The sequence below is a fragment of the Strigops habroptila genome, chromosome 1 (assembly GCF_004027225.2).
Source record: "Strigops habroptila isolate Jane chromosome 1, bStrHab1.2.pri, whole genome shotgun sequence".
Lineage (NCBI taxonomy): Eukaryota > Metazoa > Chordata > Aves > Psittaciformes > Psittacidae > Strigops > Strigops habroptila.
This window is the reverse complement of record NC_044277.2, coordinates 87,442,863-87,461,973: the sequence shown is the minus strand read 5'-3', so window position 1 is coordinate 87,461,973 and position 19,111 is coordinate 87,442,863. Positions and strand designations below refer to the sequence as shown.

Here is a 19,111-nt window from a genome sequence, read left to right as displayed (position 1 = left end):
GATGTCATTCCGCCTCAAGAGAACATTTATCACCCAACTTGGGCTGAACGGCAGCAGATGCCAAGTCACATCCACATCCACCACTTAAAGTTAAACACTCCCTTCAACACGGCTTCTTTTACTTAAAAAGTTTCCTAACTATAATTAAGGGGAGAAAGGGGGGAAGTATTTATGTTGCCTTATCCTCCTTTAGAAGAGTTTGCCTTGATTAGATCTTACATCTAACACTGAAAATGCTCGACCTCACTGTTTAGCCTGCCAAGATACAAGGAGAACAGGAACAAAGCTGTGCTTAGAAGTTATTTTCCCATTGTGACTATAACAACATATTTTGGCCTGACAACACTGGCATACTTTGAATACGAAAGCCAGGCTCATAAGTCAGCCTGGCTTTCAGCATCTTACCATGATAAAGGAAAATGATATGAAACTCATCAGTTAAAAAAATATAAACACTTAACACTGGAAGTGAGAATGTGGTGCAAAAAAAGGGCAAAATCAGGACATGCACAGAAATGCTCATATTCAGCTGCAGATGCAAGTTACAGTAACATGCCAGCAGCTCTGAAGTGACCAATGCTACAGCTCAGAAGAGAACCAGAGCCACAGTGGATGAAACCTGGCTTTTCTTTTTCCTAATTTAAATAAATGAACTGTGGCTCTGAGCCGTCCTCCAGAGCAACTCAAGAACTGCAGACAAGCTCAGGAAGGTACAGAGCCCTGAAACCTGAACTTTGTACGGTGGTTATTAGTCTTCCCAGCATGCATGCAAGTACACATACACTTGGACAGTACTGGGGGTGGAACATTAAAATGCAACCACAATATACAGGATGAAAGGAAGGAGATAAAAATTTGAGCTTAGTATTAGGGAGGACTCTCTTGCACTAAGTGTTAGCTAGCCTTGATTAACCTCTCAGAGAAGGTGTTGGAAGTCTATTTAAAGTGAGACCAGACAGAGTCAGAAGAATTTGTGAAGAACAATCCCGAAGTTGAACGACGAAATTAAGTACTTTCCAAACAAGGTCTGATTCACCTCTGAACTAAACTCTTAATGTTTAAGAAGTGCTATGCAAAAATGCAGGTAACTTGCTACGCACTATGCTTTTTGCAGCACAACTGTATGTGGAAAAGTTCTTCTCATAATCTCTTCCCTCCCCCTCGCACAAGGAATTTCCCAGGTGAGCCAAGAGGATCCAGCTGCGTTACAACTCTGTGCCAGTCAGCCCTCCCAACAAAAATCAGATAGTCACATTTTTCAAGGGCTGGACTGCCTTTCATTCCATCCTCCCCGTGAGAATCACCTTCCGCTTCCCCTCTTCTGCCACAACTTTCCTCTCCCCTCTAACAGTCACGTGAACAGGATGACTAAGATGATACTGCACAGGCATTTCCCCCGCTTCTTTCCTTATTTTTTCCCCCTTTTTTAAAAGCAGATGGGCAGAAAATGTTTTCAGCCCCACACTGTGATGCAGAGCATGATTTCAGAAGGGTCAGTATTCCACCAGAACAGTAGCAAGTGAATACTTTGCTACTTTACATCGAAGAAGAGACTTTTGTAATAATAAACCAATGCAGAACTGAAGTGCCTCACTCCTTCTTCTCCCCATGGATGGTGTTGGATCAGTGCCTAAGAGAAGTGAATCATAGGAGGGGGGGCGGAAAAAAGGGCATGTGTCCTACTGAAGTGACATGCAGCTCCTGCTGGTCACAGCCCAGCCTTTATCGCATCTCCAAAAAGGGCTGCTGTATTTTCTTAATGCCAAGGGGATTTGCATGTTGATCATATAAGCTTTCTGGAGGTCTTGAAACAGGGCAGCCTACAGCTTCAATGCCAAAACCAGAACGTGGGCAGGTTTTGACTGGCTGGCTCAAGGCTAGAACAAGGAGTCAAAGCATCCTGAAAGAGGCAACTGCAAGATGCAGCTGCTCCCATCTCCGGGTCCCACTGAATTATGAACAAAATCAGGAGCTTCTGCTTTGCATGCAGATAACCTGATCAGCGCCACTTTGGCTCTTGGAGAGGAACCATCCCTCAGCATGCATGGGAATCCCTCATCTCTTAACTCTGGGGAGAGAAACCACACCGTAGCTGCACCCCAGGTTTCCACGGCTGCTGATGTGCTCTACATCCCTAAGAGAAACAGCCTGCCTGGCTCAGAGGCCTGGGCAACAGGAAGGTGTGGAACAAAAGGGTGTATCTGCAGCCTCTGAGCAGGGTCCAGGGTTAAGCCTCTCCCTTATAACTATGGCAGCATAAGCATTGCTGGCTTTCAGTCAAAAGAAGTTTATGCCAGGTAGGTCTGATCAGAAGGAGCAGCATGTCCAGAGGGGGAGCAGCAAGCAATTTCACTGAGGCCTGGTTGGGAAAGTCCCAGCATCTAAATCAAGATTAATTCTTGAGAGCAGGATCCAGTGTATGTATAAACACCCTCCTCCTCCCTCACATCTCCACGCCTGTGGAAACGCAGTGGGGAGGCCAATGAATCCAGGCATTATCAGTCCAGAGAGATCATCTGACAGTATCATGTTCAGGTTCTGGCTTCATATCTCACATATTATTCTAAGTTTCTCCACTTTACCACTAGATGTACCCTACACTCTACTGTATTGCACAGGGCTGTTCCTCATGATTTCTGAACAGTTTGGTATCAAAATCAAGGGATGATCCTCATACATCTGATGCTTATCTAAAGACAATGTGGCCACACATCCAACCATCCAGAGACTAAGAATAAAAAATTAGTGCTTTCCAGCCTTCATCTTATTAAAATATACATTGTTTTCCCCCTCCAGCATAAAGAGTTATTCAAGGTCACCAAGCTGCTCTGGGAAGGACTGAGCTGATCAGATGCCCTAAGTACAATTTAGCTGATACAACTGCGTTACCTCTTCCACTGTTTTCTTCCCCAAGATCTTTCGCTTGTATTGCTATCTTCAAGTAACAGTAAATAATCTCCAAATAATCAAACCCCCACATGTTTTCAATAATGTACAGTAAAGAAAAAGCACGTCTATCATTCAGAAGATGACCAAACATCAAAGTCTGCCTTGTCTAAGCTTCAATTTCATGCCACCATACCAGAACCACCAAGAATGCAGGATGCATCTGAGACAAGTTGAAATTTGGACCATGACATTCTTCAGGCACCACAGAAAGAAAAATGGCTCATAGAGTAACAGAAGACAGCCTTCAAAATTACACTCATAATGAATGACTCCTTTCAGAGATTTCTGTGTCACATCATCTTTGTCACTGTTTTTGTTTCATTCTGCATAACAAATGTTAGTTCAGCCCAAATTTTCTAGAAATGCACGAAAACACAGGGAGCTCATCTTTAAAGCTTCTGCAATTTGACATGGTCTAGTGTGAGGTGTCCCCGCCCGTGCCGGGGGGGTTGGAACTAAATGATCTTAAGGTCCTTTCCAATCCTAACTATTCTATGATTCTATGACATGCATAGGAAGTAAATCCTAAACAAACAGAAAGAGAAGCAGCAGCAATTTTAAGAGCAATCATTTAATACACTGCTGCTAACTCCTTCCTTAACAGTCTTGTGAATATGACTGGAACTTAAGTCAAAAGTACAGTAACATTATACCCTTGGGTTAAAGAGTTTAGTCAGTTGTTTGTTTGTTAAAACATGTAGAGAATCTCTATTGACAATGTATTTCCACTGTTAATTACCAACATCACCCACTTAAGAGAGCAATCCACTCAGCTCTTGCCAGTTGTAATCACAGGAACCAGAAAGATGCAGGTAATTTTGCAGATCAAGACACAATCTGTACTTGGACAAGTTTCTGTTTGTCTTCTCTTCTTGGCTTGTTTAATATTTGCATCCTCAAAAAAACCCCAAAATGACCCAAAAAGCCCTCAGACAGGCACACACACTTCACAGCAAGTCAAGAGACATTCAAATACCAAAACCCCAACCATTTGGGAAATGCCCTCTTACAACTGTGAAGCAGCATCAAAACAAATTTAAAGCACCACCAAATATTCTAGTGGTAACCAGTGTTGAACACTCACATGGGATAAACAAAACGAAGCTGAAGAGCAAGAAACCTCCATGGCTATGCTAGTAAGAAAGCCATTGCAATGCATGCAGTGAAAGAGCAAGGTAGGGTGAATGGGTCCCAGGAAGGACCAGATTGGGAAGCACTGACTCATTCTAGCCGCATGTCTGCAACCAGGCACTGCAGGAGATGCCCCAGCTAGTGCTCCCCATGGCACCCAGGTGCTGCAGTCCTGCTGGCCTAGCGGCATGGCTTATTATCCTCATGGAGGCCCCAGTGCTGATTAGCTCAGTCTATCAGGGTTAGCATGGCCCGAGTGAGCCTCTCTGCATAGCAGCATGCAGCAGCATGTGGGTGTAGCAGCCCCCTCGGTTTTCCCCTTGGGAATTGCTGCAGCCCAAGGTGCCACGCAGATGTGCTGCAAGCATCCCCTCAAGTTCAGAGAGGGCTGCCGTGCTGTCTGTCTCCCTGAGCAATGAGGTTCTCCCTGCAAAGCAAAAATAGCCTTAGAGTGGGGCAGCAGACAGCATCGTTAGGATGACATGAGCACTATTATTTAGATCCACCAAGACTAACTGGGTGTGCTAAGGCTGTAAAAGCCACCTACGATTACATCCAAATGACACATCAGAAGTCCCTTTTCAGTGCTACCAGGCCAGTCTGCAAAGTTAACCAGTGCCATGCAGCTGCCAATACATGATACCTAAGGATATACGATACGCACACATGCACACAAAGCATTTTGTATTTTTATCCTAGAGTAAAATTTTGCTTTGCTGTGAATAAAGGCAAGTTGTAAGCATGAGTGAGAGGAAAGATACTGATCTACACATCCAAAAAGGGGGGGTACCATTGCTGAATAATTACTCTGTATTCACATTTAAGCAACTACTTGCTATGCAGAATCAGCAAGTTCAAACAGGCTGAGATTGATACAACTGCATTCCCAGCTTGGCTGAAAGTTACTCCTGTTCCCTACCAGCAGCGCTGTCAGGACACCTCAAAGGAAAATAGGGAGACAAATATTTGCCTGATGATGCTGTGACAGGGAAGTGATTCAAACCATGCCTCCAAAGCAAAGCTTCCCAAAGGACAGCAAAAGAAGGCATTCATCTGCAGTTTGCATCAGTCCTTGCATAAGGGAGAGCAAAACAAGAGGGAAATGCAGTGTGAGCCTCCCAGTATCACTTCACCTACAGTTTGCATTAAATTCAGAGCTAAATTAACAATGCCAAATACTGTAAAGAGACTTCCAAGCTCTAAGAAACTCTTTCACGAGGGACAGTATTAAACAAGATCCTTCTGAGGCCCCTGTACTTCCTTAAGCTTGGAGACAAAACTTTGTTAGTAACAAAAATATTAGCAGGAATAGGATTTTTAAAGGTGTACCAATTCCTGGCCTGGGACATTCTGAACTGCTGTTTTCCATCATTTTTTGGAAATGTGTGGTTTTCAGGCACATCCTTTAGTTATCATGGTATATAACCTTAGTCAATGACTTCACTGCTCATTTTTCAGGAAACTTCATATTTAAAGAAAACAAGTGGAGGACAATTAAAGCATCGGGGGGAGGGGGGAGGGGAAAAGAAAATGAGAGAAAGGATGTCAGAAGGGGGAAAAGTTTTATCGTTAAGAGCGAACACGGTTGAAGAAGTCCCAGGTACATCCTGCCTCCCCTCTAAAACCGCACCCCTTTACCAACCAAGCAAACACAAGCCCCAACTACTTCCCAGAACCAGGCAAAGCCCTTATGCAGTTGCTTCCCTCTCACACTCCACTGTTGAGCAATCCTGATGGCACACAGCACAGAACAACTTGCTGCGTCACACAGCTCAAGGAAGAAAAAGTAGATGGCCACAGCAAAGCTGGGGATGCTGTGCAGATGGAGCCAAATACCTCCCCTCCCTGGCACACACACATGGAGGCAAGCAAGGAAGCTGCACCAGATAAGAGAAGCACATCTTCGTTACAGCAGGGTCTCTGCATCACCCCCATATCAGCAGTCACCAAGTGACTCGATGGGCAAGGAAGTAAGAGGTTATCACTGCACAACACACAAGTTGTGCAAACTTTTCCCAGCGCTGCACACGGCATCCTAGCAAAAGAGGTTTCACGTGCTCAGCCCATTTCCTGTCCTGTTCCTGAACATGTGGTCCTCCTTCCTCACCAGTGGTGATCTCACAGCATGCCCCCACTGAGCAGAGAAGCACTAGCAAAAGGTCTCACATCTTGTTACATGTCTGTTTAGCCAAGCGTAGTAGCTGGAAACAGAATTCCCTGCGTGACTTGCACTGCTTTACAGGAGTTTGGGAACTTTTGCCCGCAAGTGAAATTAATCTTGGTGCAGTCCATAAGCAACATGGATTGCCTTACTCTCTGTACCCTCAGTTTGAGACTGTCAAGAAAAGACAACACACTGAGGTGGCTGGGTGTCAAAAAAGACACACACAGAAGTTATACACCTCCTCTGTTTTAAAACGTCTTTCCACAAGAAGCACTGGAGAGCCAATGCTGAGGATTTATCAAAAAATCACTGAGAGTGCTTAGAAAACTTCAGCTAAGAGAGCAGCATGAAGAACTCAGCATATCTATACATGCCCTCGAGAAACAAAAAGCAGTATTAGCATAGTGTGTGCTATTTACCAGTTGTACGATGGCACTACTACTTTTAGACCATGTCTTTGCCTAAGCTGTGTGCATCAAGCAAGTGAGCATCATGGCTTAAAAACACGAGTGAAAGGCTCTGCTAAGCCCACACATCAGATTCCCCTCACTGTTTATTTTTTTTTTACAGCTAGAGACATTTTGCCAAATGCTGACAATCTGCTGTTAACGAATAAGCCTATTTTTAAAAGAGGGGAGAAAAGAAAGAGGAAAAAACCTGCTGACCCTGAGAGAGGGTACGTTCTGCAGTTTGCTGGTTTCAGCATGCTGAACTAGAACAGGTTGAGCAGGTTAGGTACTAGGGGGAGAAAAGGTAAAGTTGGAAGACATACATTAAAGGTGGAACGATAGCTACCACAAACGCAGTTTGAGATAGCTCTTTTCCTCATTCTCGTGGGCTCTTGGCCCAGGAGTCTTTTCAAACAACGGGAGGAACAGAGGGAGCACACATTCATCAGAGAAGCGATGCAGGTATTTCTGATGTGCATGCACAACAGGCTGAGCAAAGATTACCTTAACATACAAACTCTCCCAGCAAACTTTCTCACCACCAGCATTTTCTACACAGAATCACCCTATCAAAGTACAAGCTGGAAGACAAACCCCCAACTGAAATGCCAGCAAAACATGTTACTTGTTAACCTTGAGAGCTAACATCTCTGCAAGAATCACGTTAACGCGGGTCTTATGGCAAAGGACTAAAAGCACCTCACCTCCCCACAAAGACTGCCTGGATTTCCCAGTGTTTGCTAAGTGAAGGCTTGTATTTATTTTGTAACTCTTCAAGGTGAGAAGGGGAGGTAACATCCCTGAGAATACTAGACCTTCAGAGGAGGTGATGTTCCTGAAAGGGTACTTAGGCGGAAAGATCAAGGTCTCGCGCTGCCATGTGCTCTGTGACTAGAGTCTAATCTGTCAAGTGGCTTGTGCTTATTTGAACTGTGACATGGGTAACAAAGCAGCACTAAGCTATGCTCAATACGCTCTGTTATACAGAGATTTATGTCATTGCCCGTGAGGAGGGTGGTATTACTCTGCTGTGTCAGACCTCCTTCCCCTCAGCACAAGTCACACCAGAAACCTGAACTTACTGAGAGCAGCGTGTCCTCTTTTTTCACCTGCAGAAAATCAAGACACAAAACCCCACCACCTTACAAGGTACAAGATCCAACTTAGCTATTACTTAAAGGCAACACATGCAAAATCTAGGACCAAAAAGCACACTGAAGTCTCTCTCATGTTTAGGTACTGAAGAGCTCTGGAGATGCAAGTATAATGTTCCTCATTGTGTACGCTTCGGTTCTCAAGAACAATGGAGCTAATTAAGGTCTGCGTATAAATCTTAACTCTGCACTTCCTTGCTTCGCTTGATTCTAATCAGATCTCAGCATTCATGTTTTTGTGTTAACTTCCTTTGCTGTTCTTTAATGATAACTGAAGGGGGATACTGTCCAAGGCTACAAGCAGCATATAACGCGTCTGAAATCATGGCATCTCCTTTCAGCTCTCACAGAGATACTGTGGCACAAGAGCTCCTTCAGAGTCTCCACCACTGAAGACATTTATGGAGGGGTTTTTTTTGAGCACCATATTTATACGTCATGTGAATTAAATAGAAGTTTATATAGTCTTTACAAAAAATGAGCAATCTACTCAGCAACAGTGAGACAAGCGAAAGATTCTGCTTGGGACCGCTAAAAAACTGTAGTCTTCTAATTCTCACCAAAGACACTGAGAAACAGACTCTTGCTCCTATACTGTTGTTGAAAAAGCCTGACCTTTTCTTTCTTTCCTTCCTTCTTTCCTTCTTCTCCCCACCCCAATCTTCTTCAAAACACGGGGATCCCAACAGAATACCAAACATTTACTCTGCCTTTATCTGCTGATGGAAGAGAGACTAAAAAAACTTCCTCCACCTGTTTCCCCATCCTCATTTACAGAATGTATTACCGAAATGTAAGAAAGACTTTCAAACTGCAAAGAAAACCAAAATAGCTATCACATCTCACCTGTCTCCTACAACTACAGTCATCAATTACTAGAAGCAGAAATTAGTCCTTTGTGTTTGTTATCCCTGTTCAAGAATTAGGGCACTTGCATTAGCAGAAGCTTATCTTTCACTAGCATGCTGACAGTGGTTAAATCATCTCCCATGTATAAGGAATGAATCTGAAAGCCTGTAATACAGCCTGCTACTTCATATTTAAGAGTACTGCCTACCAATTACTACATTGAAATAAAAGCTCCTTAGGAAATGACCAGAGACATTTCTATTGTGCGAGACAATAAGATGGGGCCTTTTCACATGTGTGAAGTGTCAACCATTTTCAGCATGGCGAGTTTGTTTTCAGCTTCAAGATCTTATATGTTCAGTTTTTCAAAGGTACCCAACGGTCAACACCACATTTCCATTTGGCCATCTTTAAAACCACAAGAAACCAAACCACGTTGTAGTAAGGCAGTTCCTCTCCTCTTCTGGAAGAAAAGCAGCTCATCATCACATTTGGCTATGCTGTGCCTCCAAAAACTCCCATCTTCAGCAAATGCCAGACTGCACATGCTACACTGCAGAGGTCCTATTTGTACTTAGAGGCTGGGCATTGTTACTGCACTGCACCCTACAAAGCACACACAACTTACTGGAAGCAGGCCAATGCCATAAATAAGAGAAGAGCAATTCACAGGTGGAATGCAGCGAGAGGATGGATTCAGCCAGATTTCGAGGACGCTCTGCCTACTGGGTATTTGCAAAGTCACAGGCAGCCTGTATGCGTGCCTGCCAATGAAACACAGACCTGTGGTAAAGAGAGTGGGGAAATCATTGAAGCGTATGCATCTCAACCCCTATGCCTTTATCAGGATCCAACACTCCTCTTCCAACCAGGACGTTACAATCTCCTACAAGCGTACGCTTTTCATCTGCCAGTGAAGATGGCCAGTTAAAACATCAAAACTCACAGGTTACCCTCCAGCATGTGTGTTTTCTATCCTCCTCAAAAAACCCACTCAGCAACATATACACACTCATAAAGTGATGCTTAATAAAGACTTAATTTGAACATCAGAATAGTACCATCCCCTGATAATAGAAACAGCTGTTTGTCTCTCTAAAGCAGATTAACAAGAGAAGTTTGGGAAAATTATCTAGCACTGAAAATGAGATTGAGAATGAAAGTGCCTTCTTAATTAAAAGAAGAAATACCTTCTTTGATAGGACCCTTTGTAAGCATGCTTCAAAGCATAGCTTCTGCGATCCAGATCTTCCAATTTGAGTTTCAAAGACTTCTGCATGTGGTTGTTGCATGTGGTGTTCTGCACGTGCCAAAAAAAAAAGGAAAAAAAAAAAAAAATCCCCAAACTTTGAGACCTGTTCCTCAGACAGTGCATAAACAGCCCACAAGTACCTAAGTAGGATGTAAATAAAAAGCCATTAAGAAGAATTTTGCTAGGTATGGGGTAGGGAACGGAGAAAGAGAAAGAAGGTTGGTGCCTGCGATGTTTTGGTTTCATATGAAACAGTTTTCATTAACACACTTATATGGACAGCTTGGCAAACACCAGCTATTGACACTGCAGCTGCATTTACCAAACTGGAGAAACTGTGGCTGAAGCACATGTATTAGCCCCTCACTCTTTTCAGACTGGCCATAGGGCCTTTAATAGCTGCCCACTGGAAACTGGCAGGAAGGTCATTCCTCACCTCCCTTCTGGCATTTATATCCTGTAACATTTTCAAGTTGCATGGAGAGCATATCTTTGGCAGGGAAGAAAATGTGATTTTAAAGTGATAGGCACAGACCATCCTCAGTCACAGGAACAGAAAAGGAGCTGCTGGCAAAGTCTCCTACCCCCAAAGGAAACCCTTCTGGAGCAAGTGGAGGCATCGCCCTTCCCCCTGAAGCCTGCTTCATGTTCTGCTGGAATGCAACACAGTAAGTCAAGCAAAGTCTTTTCTCCATCTCAAGCTCCCTTGCTAATGCCTACAAACCACCACCACCACTAAAATCCACAGCAGCAGCCTAATTCCTCTATCTGCATTCTGGGGAGATGCAGCAGTGGAGATGGAATAAGAGGCTTGCATCCTCCTATTTGGTGGCAGTCTCGAGACCCAAAAGGCTCCTCAGGGCTGGCACTATTCGCAGACAAACTCCTTGGGGAGCTACTGTGACAGTACAGATGGAAAGCCTTTAGAAAGCCTTTAGTAATTGAACCTATCACACACGCTTCTTCCATATAGTTCATGCTCCTGCTGGAGAACTGAGAATATTCAACTTTAATTTTCTGTGACCGAGAGAAAGCCACAATGTCTGTGCCTCTAATGTGAAAGCGTAAGAATTAGCAATTCTAAAGTGCAGACTTTCTTATGTACTGATGATCACAGAAGCTTTTGAACTCAAAACTACTATGATCTCCTTACTTCAAATTCCTAAAAAACCCCAAGAAAACACCCCCCCCCCCAAATCTCCAAATCAGTCTCTGATGCTAGAGAACACATGCCATTTCCAAGAAGACTTGCTCTTTCCAGCACTGGTCAAAAAGAAATCTCTGTAAAAAATTCAGCATCATCTCCAGCTTTGCTCCTCCTGAGTAACTCCTGTTCCTGATACCAGATACTGATGGATCCCCCATTACTGTGCCAGATTGCAACAACCCTCCCCAAACAGCAGAAGCAGCACTGATATGGAGGCAGTTAGCTCGATGGCACATTCGGAAGAATGAGAAAATCAGCTTTTTGCTCTGGACATTGAGCACCTTCCAGAGACCTTTGCTCTCTCCAACTGCAACTATCCCCACAGGACGCTGAGGCCACTCCTGAGCAGCCTGGCAGCTGTACGAGAGTCTTCTGGGATGCCCTGGGCTCTCGGTTCCCTGTTGAAAATCCTGGCCAAGAGCCACCCTGGTCAGAAAAGGAAGCAGGTTTTAACCTCTTTTTCTGAATGGTGCTGCACAAGAGAACCTTCCCCCTCCACCCCTGTCTGCCCATTCAACTTGACTTGTTGACAAGGAGCCAAGGAGCACAACAAAAAGAAAATGGACTTTATGTGAGAGGCTATGACTCACAAATGAAGTGCTGCATGTATTGTGGGAATCTGGAAGGGCAGCATCAGTTTCACGGTGAAGAAGAGTACATGCAACACCCCAGCACAGCTAAATTAGAGAAGAGATGGGCAGAAAATAGCATTCTCATTCCACAAAGAGTGTGGCTTCTGCAAAAAAGTTTTGCCATCATGAAAAAGAGCCACAAATAAGAACTCTGGAAGGGTTTTTCTCCATGAATAAAGCAAGAGTGGAGAAAAATTACTTTCAATTGAGATGATGGGCATTTGAGAGTGTGCAGCAACATTGGTATTTTCTAACCCAAAAAAGCAACCAAAACTTGTCTCCTTCCCTCCTCCGCTCAGCTGAATGTCTAATGACCTGGCTCCTATGAGGTGGAAAAATGGATTGGAAATTTCATCCTGTGATGGAACAACAATGAAGATGGAACAACAATAAGCACTCACGTGGCACAATATTTCTCTGGACCAAATCATCTCATTGGACTTTTTCCCCTAAAAGACCTTTTAAAAGTCTGGATTAAAAAAAATTGTATAGACAGTTAAACAGAAGCCAGAACAATGCAGAGGGGTAGAAAAAGAAGGGAGGATCTGCCTAGCGTGTGACTATGCATCTTTCCCCCTGTTTAGACACTGGCAGACTTAACTCGCTCTCTCCTCTCCTATGCACTGAGCATATGTGGTGGAAATGCAGCAATACTTGGGAGGCTCCTGCAGGACCTTCACAAGGTATATTGTTGATTCTTTACCAGCGCATTTACAACTTTCTGCTAAACCTACAACTTCTCTGACCCCACACTCTGTGCAATGCTCCAGCGATATCACCATGCTGGCTACCAGGGACATGTTACAAATCTTACTCTTTGCTGTTTTGGCATGTATCCGTCACTACTTAGATACTGTAGAACAAAAATAGTGAACAATAAAGGAACTGTGCCCAAAAGCAGAGAAAGATGGACTTGTATTATCATCGAGCTGGCACGGAAGAATAGACATGGCACCACCACAAGCAAGGCCTGCGGGAGTTGAGCACAAGGCAGGACCTGGCAAGCAGGTCCTTGATCCACGATCTTGAAGCAGAAGCAGTTTTGAATGTGATGTGAGAGGCATTCAGCCACAGCACTGGCACGCCATTGGACCTAATGCTGCAGCTAAGTTTGAGATGCCTGTGAAAGAATTTACTTCACATCATCTAGAAATACCTGTTTTGGAAGGAGGTATCCGGTGGGCAATATATGAGTATCTTCCTCGTGAGTGTGCCATAGCACCAAATAACAAATTTCATTTCACTTTGCATTTATCCTCATCTGCCTACTTGCACATTCATGCTTACCACTTCAGCAACAGGATTCACTATTATATTCTGTTACAGCAACAAGAAAAGGTCATTTACTGCAAAAAAATGGTGGCACGGTCCTGCCAACCCTAACCCTCCTCTAGCAAAACCAGCCTGTTTCAGTGTGCTCAGGATCTTGCCTATCTGGGGTCTGGGGCCACTTGCTGCAGTGCCACCAAGGTCAGTAACAGGTTTCTGCAATGTCCCACTGAGCTGCTGTGGTGAGGGTCTACACAAGGAGGAGTTTTAAAGAGCAGACAGGAACCTATTAGATGGCAAGAACAGGACAATTTTCCTTGCATGAACTTAGGCTTTTCTTAGTGCAGACAGGAAACACAGCACTCCATCCTGGTAACTTCAAGCAACATCTCATTAGGAGAAAAGATTAAAACCAAACAATCTTCTCATCAGAAGGTTCTGATAGGTACTTACTTCTTTTGGGCAAGTCACTGAGCCTGGCCATTCTGGCAAATTTGCTACTAAAGTACAATAAGAGTTGCTGTACGGGGAAACCTGCATAAGTGAAGGTGACTACATCAACATCTGATAGGCCTCAAGGGGCCTTGACTCGGTCAAGTCTCAGCGGAAGCCACCCTTTCCTGCTTCTGGGAGAGGACGAGGAGATGCCTAGTGAGCAAAAAGCCAAAAAACCGCGCAAGCAGTCCTTCAGCGAGCAGCCTAGGCTGAGGACCTGGACACAAGTGTTTGACTACCCCAGAGTCCCACCATTGGAATTCACCCTTGGATGCTGACAGTGGCATCAGCTGCAACTTAGCAGCTACCCTGCCATGCTCACAGCAGACAGAGTAATGACCCAGTCTGGCAAACATGCGGCTTGCAACACCTCAGGTCAGATGAGTCAGACATGTGATTTATTCAATGCCCAAGGCCAGTATCTCCTCTGAACATCTTTGTCTTTCCCTTCTCATTTTACGTCTCTCTCTCCAATCCTCCCCAATTCCAATCAAGTAAAAGTTAAATAAATAAAGAATTCCACAACTGTCTTCCCTCCCATTTCTCCTCTGTTTTCATGTAACTGTTTAAGCTGGACAATATGATTCAGAAAAGGTAAATCTGCAAGCAGCTATTGCTTCCTTTGCACAGCATTACGTTATCTTTCCTATTGGCACTGAAATCACCTTTTTCATTCCACCTATAACACAGTGCTTGGAAAATGACTGGTAATAATCAAGGGAACAAGATTTCTTCCCTCCCACACAGAACCATCACTCTCGTCTTTTTGTTTATAAGTGATATTCCTTTCCCCCACCTGCCTTGCAGTTTCTTTGTAGGTTGTAAACTCTTTGATATGGGGACTAAAGCTATGTGGGAATTCTCAAAGTCTTAATCAGTTCCAAGGTGTTCCACCCATGCAAATAAATGAATACTGAATCGGGGGATGAGAGAGGGGAAGGAACATCCATGTGATTTAACATTTTGTTTCCCAGTTGACAACTGTACATATTGCTACATCCCTATGAAGGAAACGACATGAAATACATTTGGCAACTTGGGTTACAGAGAATTTCCCAGATCTATAGCGCAGTAAGTTGTCTACTGTACAAGCAAGTACTGATGTATGTATTTAGAAACAAGATCAATTTCTCCGAAAAGGCATCTTCTTCATGACGGCACTTGGATACCTAACTATATAACACACACCACCACCACAAACATTCCAGTACAACCACTTTCATCCATGACTGTGAAGCTACAAAATGAGAAGTTTCTATATAGCTTGGCTATATATTTTTGTCCTCGGAGAAAAATCCATCCCATTTGTCAAAATAATAGTAATACTCCTAATAAAACCGAAAAAGCAATACTTCTGGATATCTGTAGCAACCCTTGATAATATGTGAAGAGAGCTAGAAGACCTTTCTCAATTCTGACTTCCTCCCACAACTTAGTTGTAGTATGTGTGTGTGTGAGTGTGGGATGCCATACTTGCAGATCACACACAGTCCACATTTTCTGTCCAAGTAAGTGTCTTTAGTTAGCTTGCAAGTCCTTCCAAGGAAACAAAAGAGCCCCTATTCTGTAATTCTTTCCAAACTCCTGGGTCACGATCAGCACTCACCTGTGCATGTTTCCATTGGTGGTGAAGGACTGTCCACATACTGAACATTTATAAGGCCTTTCACCTGAGTGCACCAGCATGTGGCGATCAAGGGAGCTCGCTGAGCTCAGAGACTTTCCACAGATGCTGCAGGAATGGTCTGTCCCTCCAGTGTCAGTGTTATGCTAGAGAAAGCAACGATATTTTTCATTGAATGCCCCTTCTGAAGTGCCAGTAAAACATTAGTGACAACATTTAAAAAGCAGCTTTAAAGAGCCACTCAGCACAACACCTTATATTAAGGTGTGCTTGTATATACCTTTCCTCCCCAGCCCTCCCCTCTCAACTCCACCCCCACCCTTCATTTTTAACTATTTAATGCACCAGCATGAGCAGCTGTTTCATACAGCCTGCAATGCCTGCCACATGCATTTCTGCTGGGTGGGCAGCAGAAGAGGATAGAAAGACTCAGAAACAACCCATCAGAGTAATGGTACCTTGGGATACTTTGAGATGTGCAGTGGCTTGGGGTTGGGTGAGTGTAAGGGGGGAAACGGAAAGAGAAAGTAATCATGAACTTCGTGGCAGAAGAAAGACGCTTAAAAACAAATACTCTTTAAAGATACTAATTTCAAACTGACTGTGTAGTAAGGAAACAAAAGTAAACTGCTCCTGAGTGTACATGCAGACTTCTACGGCCAGAAGAATGCATTACAGGCCAAAATATGGCCATTAGCTGCTGTGCTATACGCACCACTCTTTCTTACTCGCATTCACAGACTTGAAGATTTCTTCACAGATTTCTGACACAGAAAAGGCCAAACCTCCTTATGAGGCATGCATATATTTCAAGAGGAGTAAGAAAAGGCCTGTAGCTGACAAAAATGTGCATCAAGGTTGTGAGGCAGAATTAAATGCTAGACCCTATGAAGGACTGAGAGCCTCTCCTACACTGAGATGATTTAAAAATTGTGTCTTCCTGCTTCTTAATTTGCATGATCAGTAAAGAGATCTGTACTTAAACAGGATAACAAAACAGGACTTGTGCCTCCTGATGGAAGTGGTTTTCCGGATCCTTGGGATACCTTACGCTATGCAGAACAGGACACACATCCTTGTTCGAGCTAAGCTGGGGGTTAGTGTTGCGGAAGGAAAGGAAGTACCCACCTCGGGGTTCAGGTTGTGGGGGTTTTTTTAATAGAAAATACAAGAGGAAGGCTAAAAGAAAAGCAAAACAATAAAGTTATACTAAACAATAAAGCATTTCTGGTTTGCACATGAAGTTGTTTTTTACCACTGCAAAATGCATTCTGGCAAACCAGACATTCCTAGTAACGGTAAGAAATCGAGCTAGTATTCTGCATACCTGACGAATGTGCATAGTTAGCTGGTGCTGTGTAGTGCAAATCTTTTCACACAGAGGACACGTATAGGAAGACTTCTCTTCTTTTGTTTCCTGAGAACAAAACGAAACAAAAAGATCAGGAGGAATACTGACATAAAAGAACTCAAATCTGTTACTGCTGGGGATGGAAATATGTCTTCCATTGTAAGCATAAAAGGCTATTGCCACTGCTAACACAACAACTTGCACATATATGTTTATCATCCTGCTACATCCCTCATGGAAGTTTCAGAAACTTCTGAATTTATAAATAGGGGCCATTTCAACTACTGCAGAAGTTCAGCAGCTGTTTTAACAGCACACGGATACTGAGCAGTAGCAGTTTAGGACAGGAAGTGAAGGCAATTACTGCGACCAGCTCAAACTGCCAGGAGGAATTTAGGTGAGCAGAAAGTAATCCCTGGAACACTGCCAGAATATGTGAGCAAATGCCACTAATCTTCCCAAAAGAGCTTTAATAAGCATAAATCTCAGGGACTTCAGGTTTTCCACCCCATCTCAACAGCAAGACACTAGCTCAGTGCCCTTCTCTAGGGGCTGTTTGTTCTGCTCCGTGGCTGACTCAGAAGGAAGAGCAGCATTTACTGAATCACTAGCACCATTTCCCTTAGCATCCTGTGTTTCTCCTGGAAGCATCCCATCCAGGCACATCAGCCAGGCCCAACCCTTCACAAGCTTGCAAGATCTGATGAGATCATAGCGAGAAAGAGGTGACAATGCAGGAGTGTACGTGACTCTAAATGAACACATTATGAACCCGGTTATTCTCCACCCAGGTGAGAAGCAGGAGTAACCATCGTCAAACCACGAGTACAAACAATGAAGCCGGCCAAGAGCTCAGCCTGGTTTAAGTATGCCCTTGAGACACCAAGCAAAGCCACCACTCTTTCAGCCAAGGATGAAATGGCACTCTCACAGGAACCAAAGGCATTTGCCTGAATTGTCCGCAAGGATGGCTACTGTGTGACATAAAGGGCATTTTCACCACCTCACTTGGAAGCCCAGGCACAGCTTTTGCACCACCACCATCATATTAAAAGGTGTTGAAAATTAAACCTCAGCTTTCTGTAGAATTATGCAAATCTTCACCAGCTAGATAGATCCTGTTAACTGCCTGTTAACTACACTTCTGGTGAGAAGAGAGTACAAAAACCATCTCTGCGTGAATGATGGGAAAGTATAATAATTATGCCAAAAGGATATGTTCTACTGAACCTCTTTGCTGGCTATTTTAAGTATCATCAGTAAAACCATGAAAACAAGCAAAAAAGGGAGCTTTAGCTCTTTAGCAGTAGCTCTTTAGCTGGGAGGGAGTTGATGGGTATACGTGTATCTGTGCATTTCCCCTCTCCTCACAACTTTTTTCCCCCTCTGCCATTCCAAAAGTCATCAACTCAGAAGCAACCATTTCCAGACTGTCGCACACAAGCATTTGCGGTGAACACTGAGAATGACTAACCCAAGTTTCTGTGACAAATTATCTGGCATATCTGGAGGAAAGATGCTGACACAGTGTTCTAGAAAGCATTTTTTTAGTCTCAAAAAAGCAATATCCCCTCCTACATGACTTGGCGAACCATTCTACAGAGACCCCTATTAAAAACCAACTCTGCGTTTTCACATGTGGACATGGATGAAGAGCTATTTTCCCATTTTGCACGAAGCAAACAAAACTTGTGACTTCACTTTTAAAAGGACTGGGACTGGAACAATTAGGTTCTCCCACTCCTCCCTACCATTTCTCATGTACATCTTTTTCTAACTGTATTTCAGGGCTCTCCATCCTAAAGGTAATCACTGTAGCCCACGCACACAGGCCAAGGCCTCACGTACTATTACTTGCAAAACATTAGAAAGCAAGCAAGAAAGGCTGCCATTATGAAGTTTAAACATCCCAAGAAAATTACAATTCATTATCTCAGTGCCCCCCATCCTGTTTATATGCAAACATATAATTTGTACACACTTATTCCATCTTACTTATACAACTTCAATTTTACTATATGTCACCTTTCTGTGCAGTAATGCTTAGCTCCAATTACACTGCAACTCTGTTAAAGTTGGCTCAGGACAGAGAACAAACACACTGTGCCATGAGGAAAATCCCTGCAGCTGTGCTGACAGTTTAGATGGTGTTTAATCCCCAGGGTATTTCTGTGAAATTATCAACCTACTACTTTTATTATTTGCACACACACACACACCCCCCCCTTAACCAAGTGCTGCAGTTCTACATAGAATGCACTTGATTGTTCCAAAGCCTGCTTTCTAGACTGCCTGCTCTTCAAATTAGCAAATTAACAGAAGATAGAATAATTACTGGTTCACCTTGAAGCAAAGATCAGAAACACACTATAGCTCGGCCAGAGCTGATTAGTATTGAACCTGGGGTTTATTATTAACTAAAACCCAAACTTTCTCCAATAGTCACACAGGGTACATGCCGCATACCATAACACAGCTCAAGCAAATCCAGGGTAGCTACAACAGGAATGCTGTTGACTGACCCAATCCAGACCAAAAAATATTAGCATCCCTACTGTAAAAGCACCCCCACTCACAAATTTAAA

General features: G+C 43.6%; 1 protein-coding gene across 9 annotated transcripts in view; it reads right to left on the bottom strand.

Moving 5' to 3' along the window:
* The window catches only part of RREB1 (ras responsive element binding protein 1), a 127,712-nt gene that overhangs the window by 48,698 nt on the left and 59,903 nt on the right, over positions 1-19,111 (bottom strand). For all 9 annotated transcript variants that reach the window (XR_003993671.1, XR_003993673.1, XM_030500872.1 and 6 more), the window contains 2 exons: positions 16,503-16,592; positions 15,158-15,321 (listed from right to left, as the gene is read on the bottom strand). Coding sequence is in view for 7 of the 9 variants with exons in the window: in XM_030500872.1 (XP_030356732.1) it covers positions 15,158-15,321; positions 16,503-16,592 (254 nt within the window). In the remaining 2 variants the exon portion in view is untranslated. The remainder of the gene's footprint in view (positions 1-15,157; positions 15,322-16,502; positions 16,593-19,111) is intronic.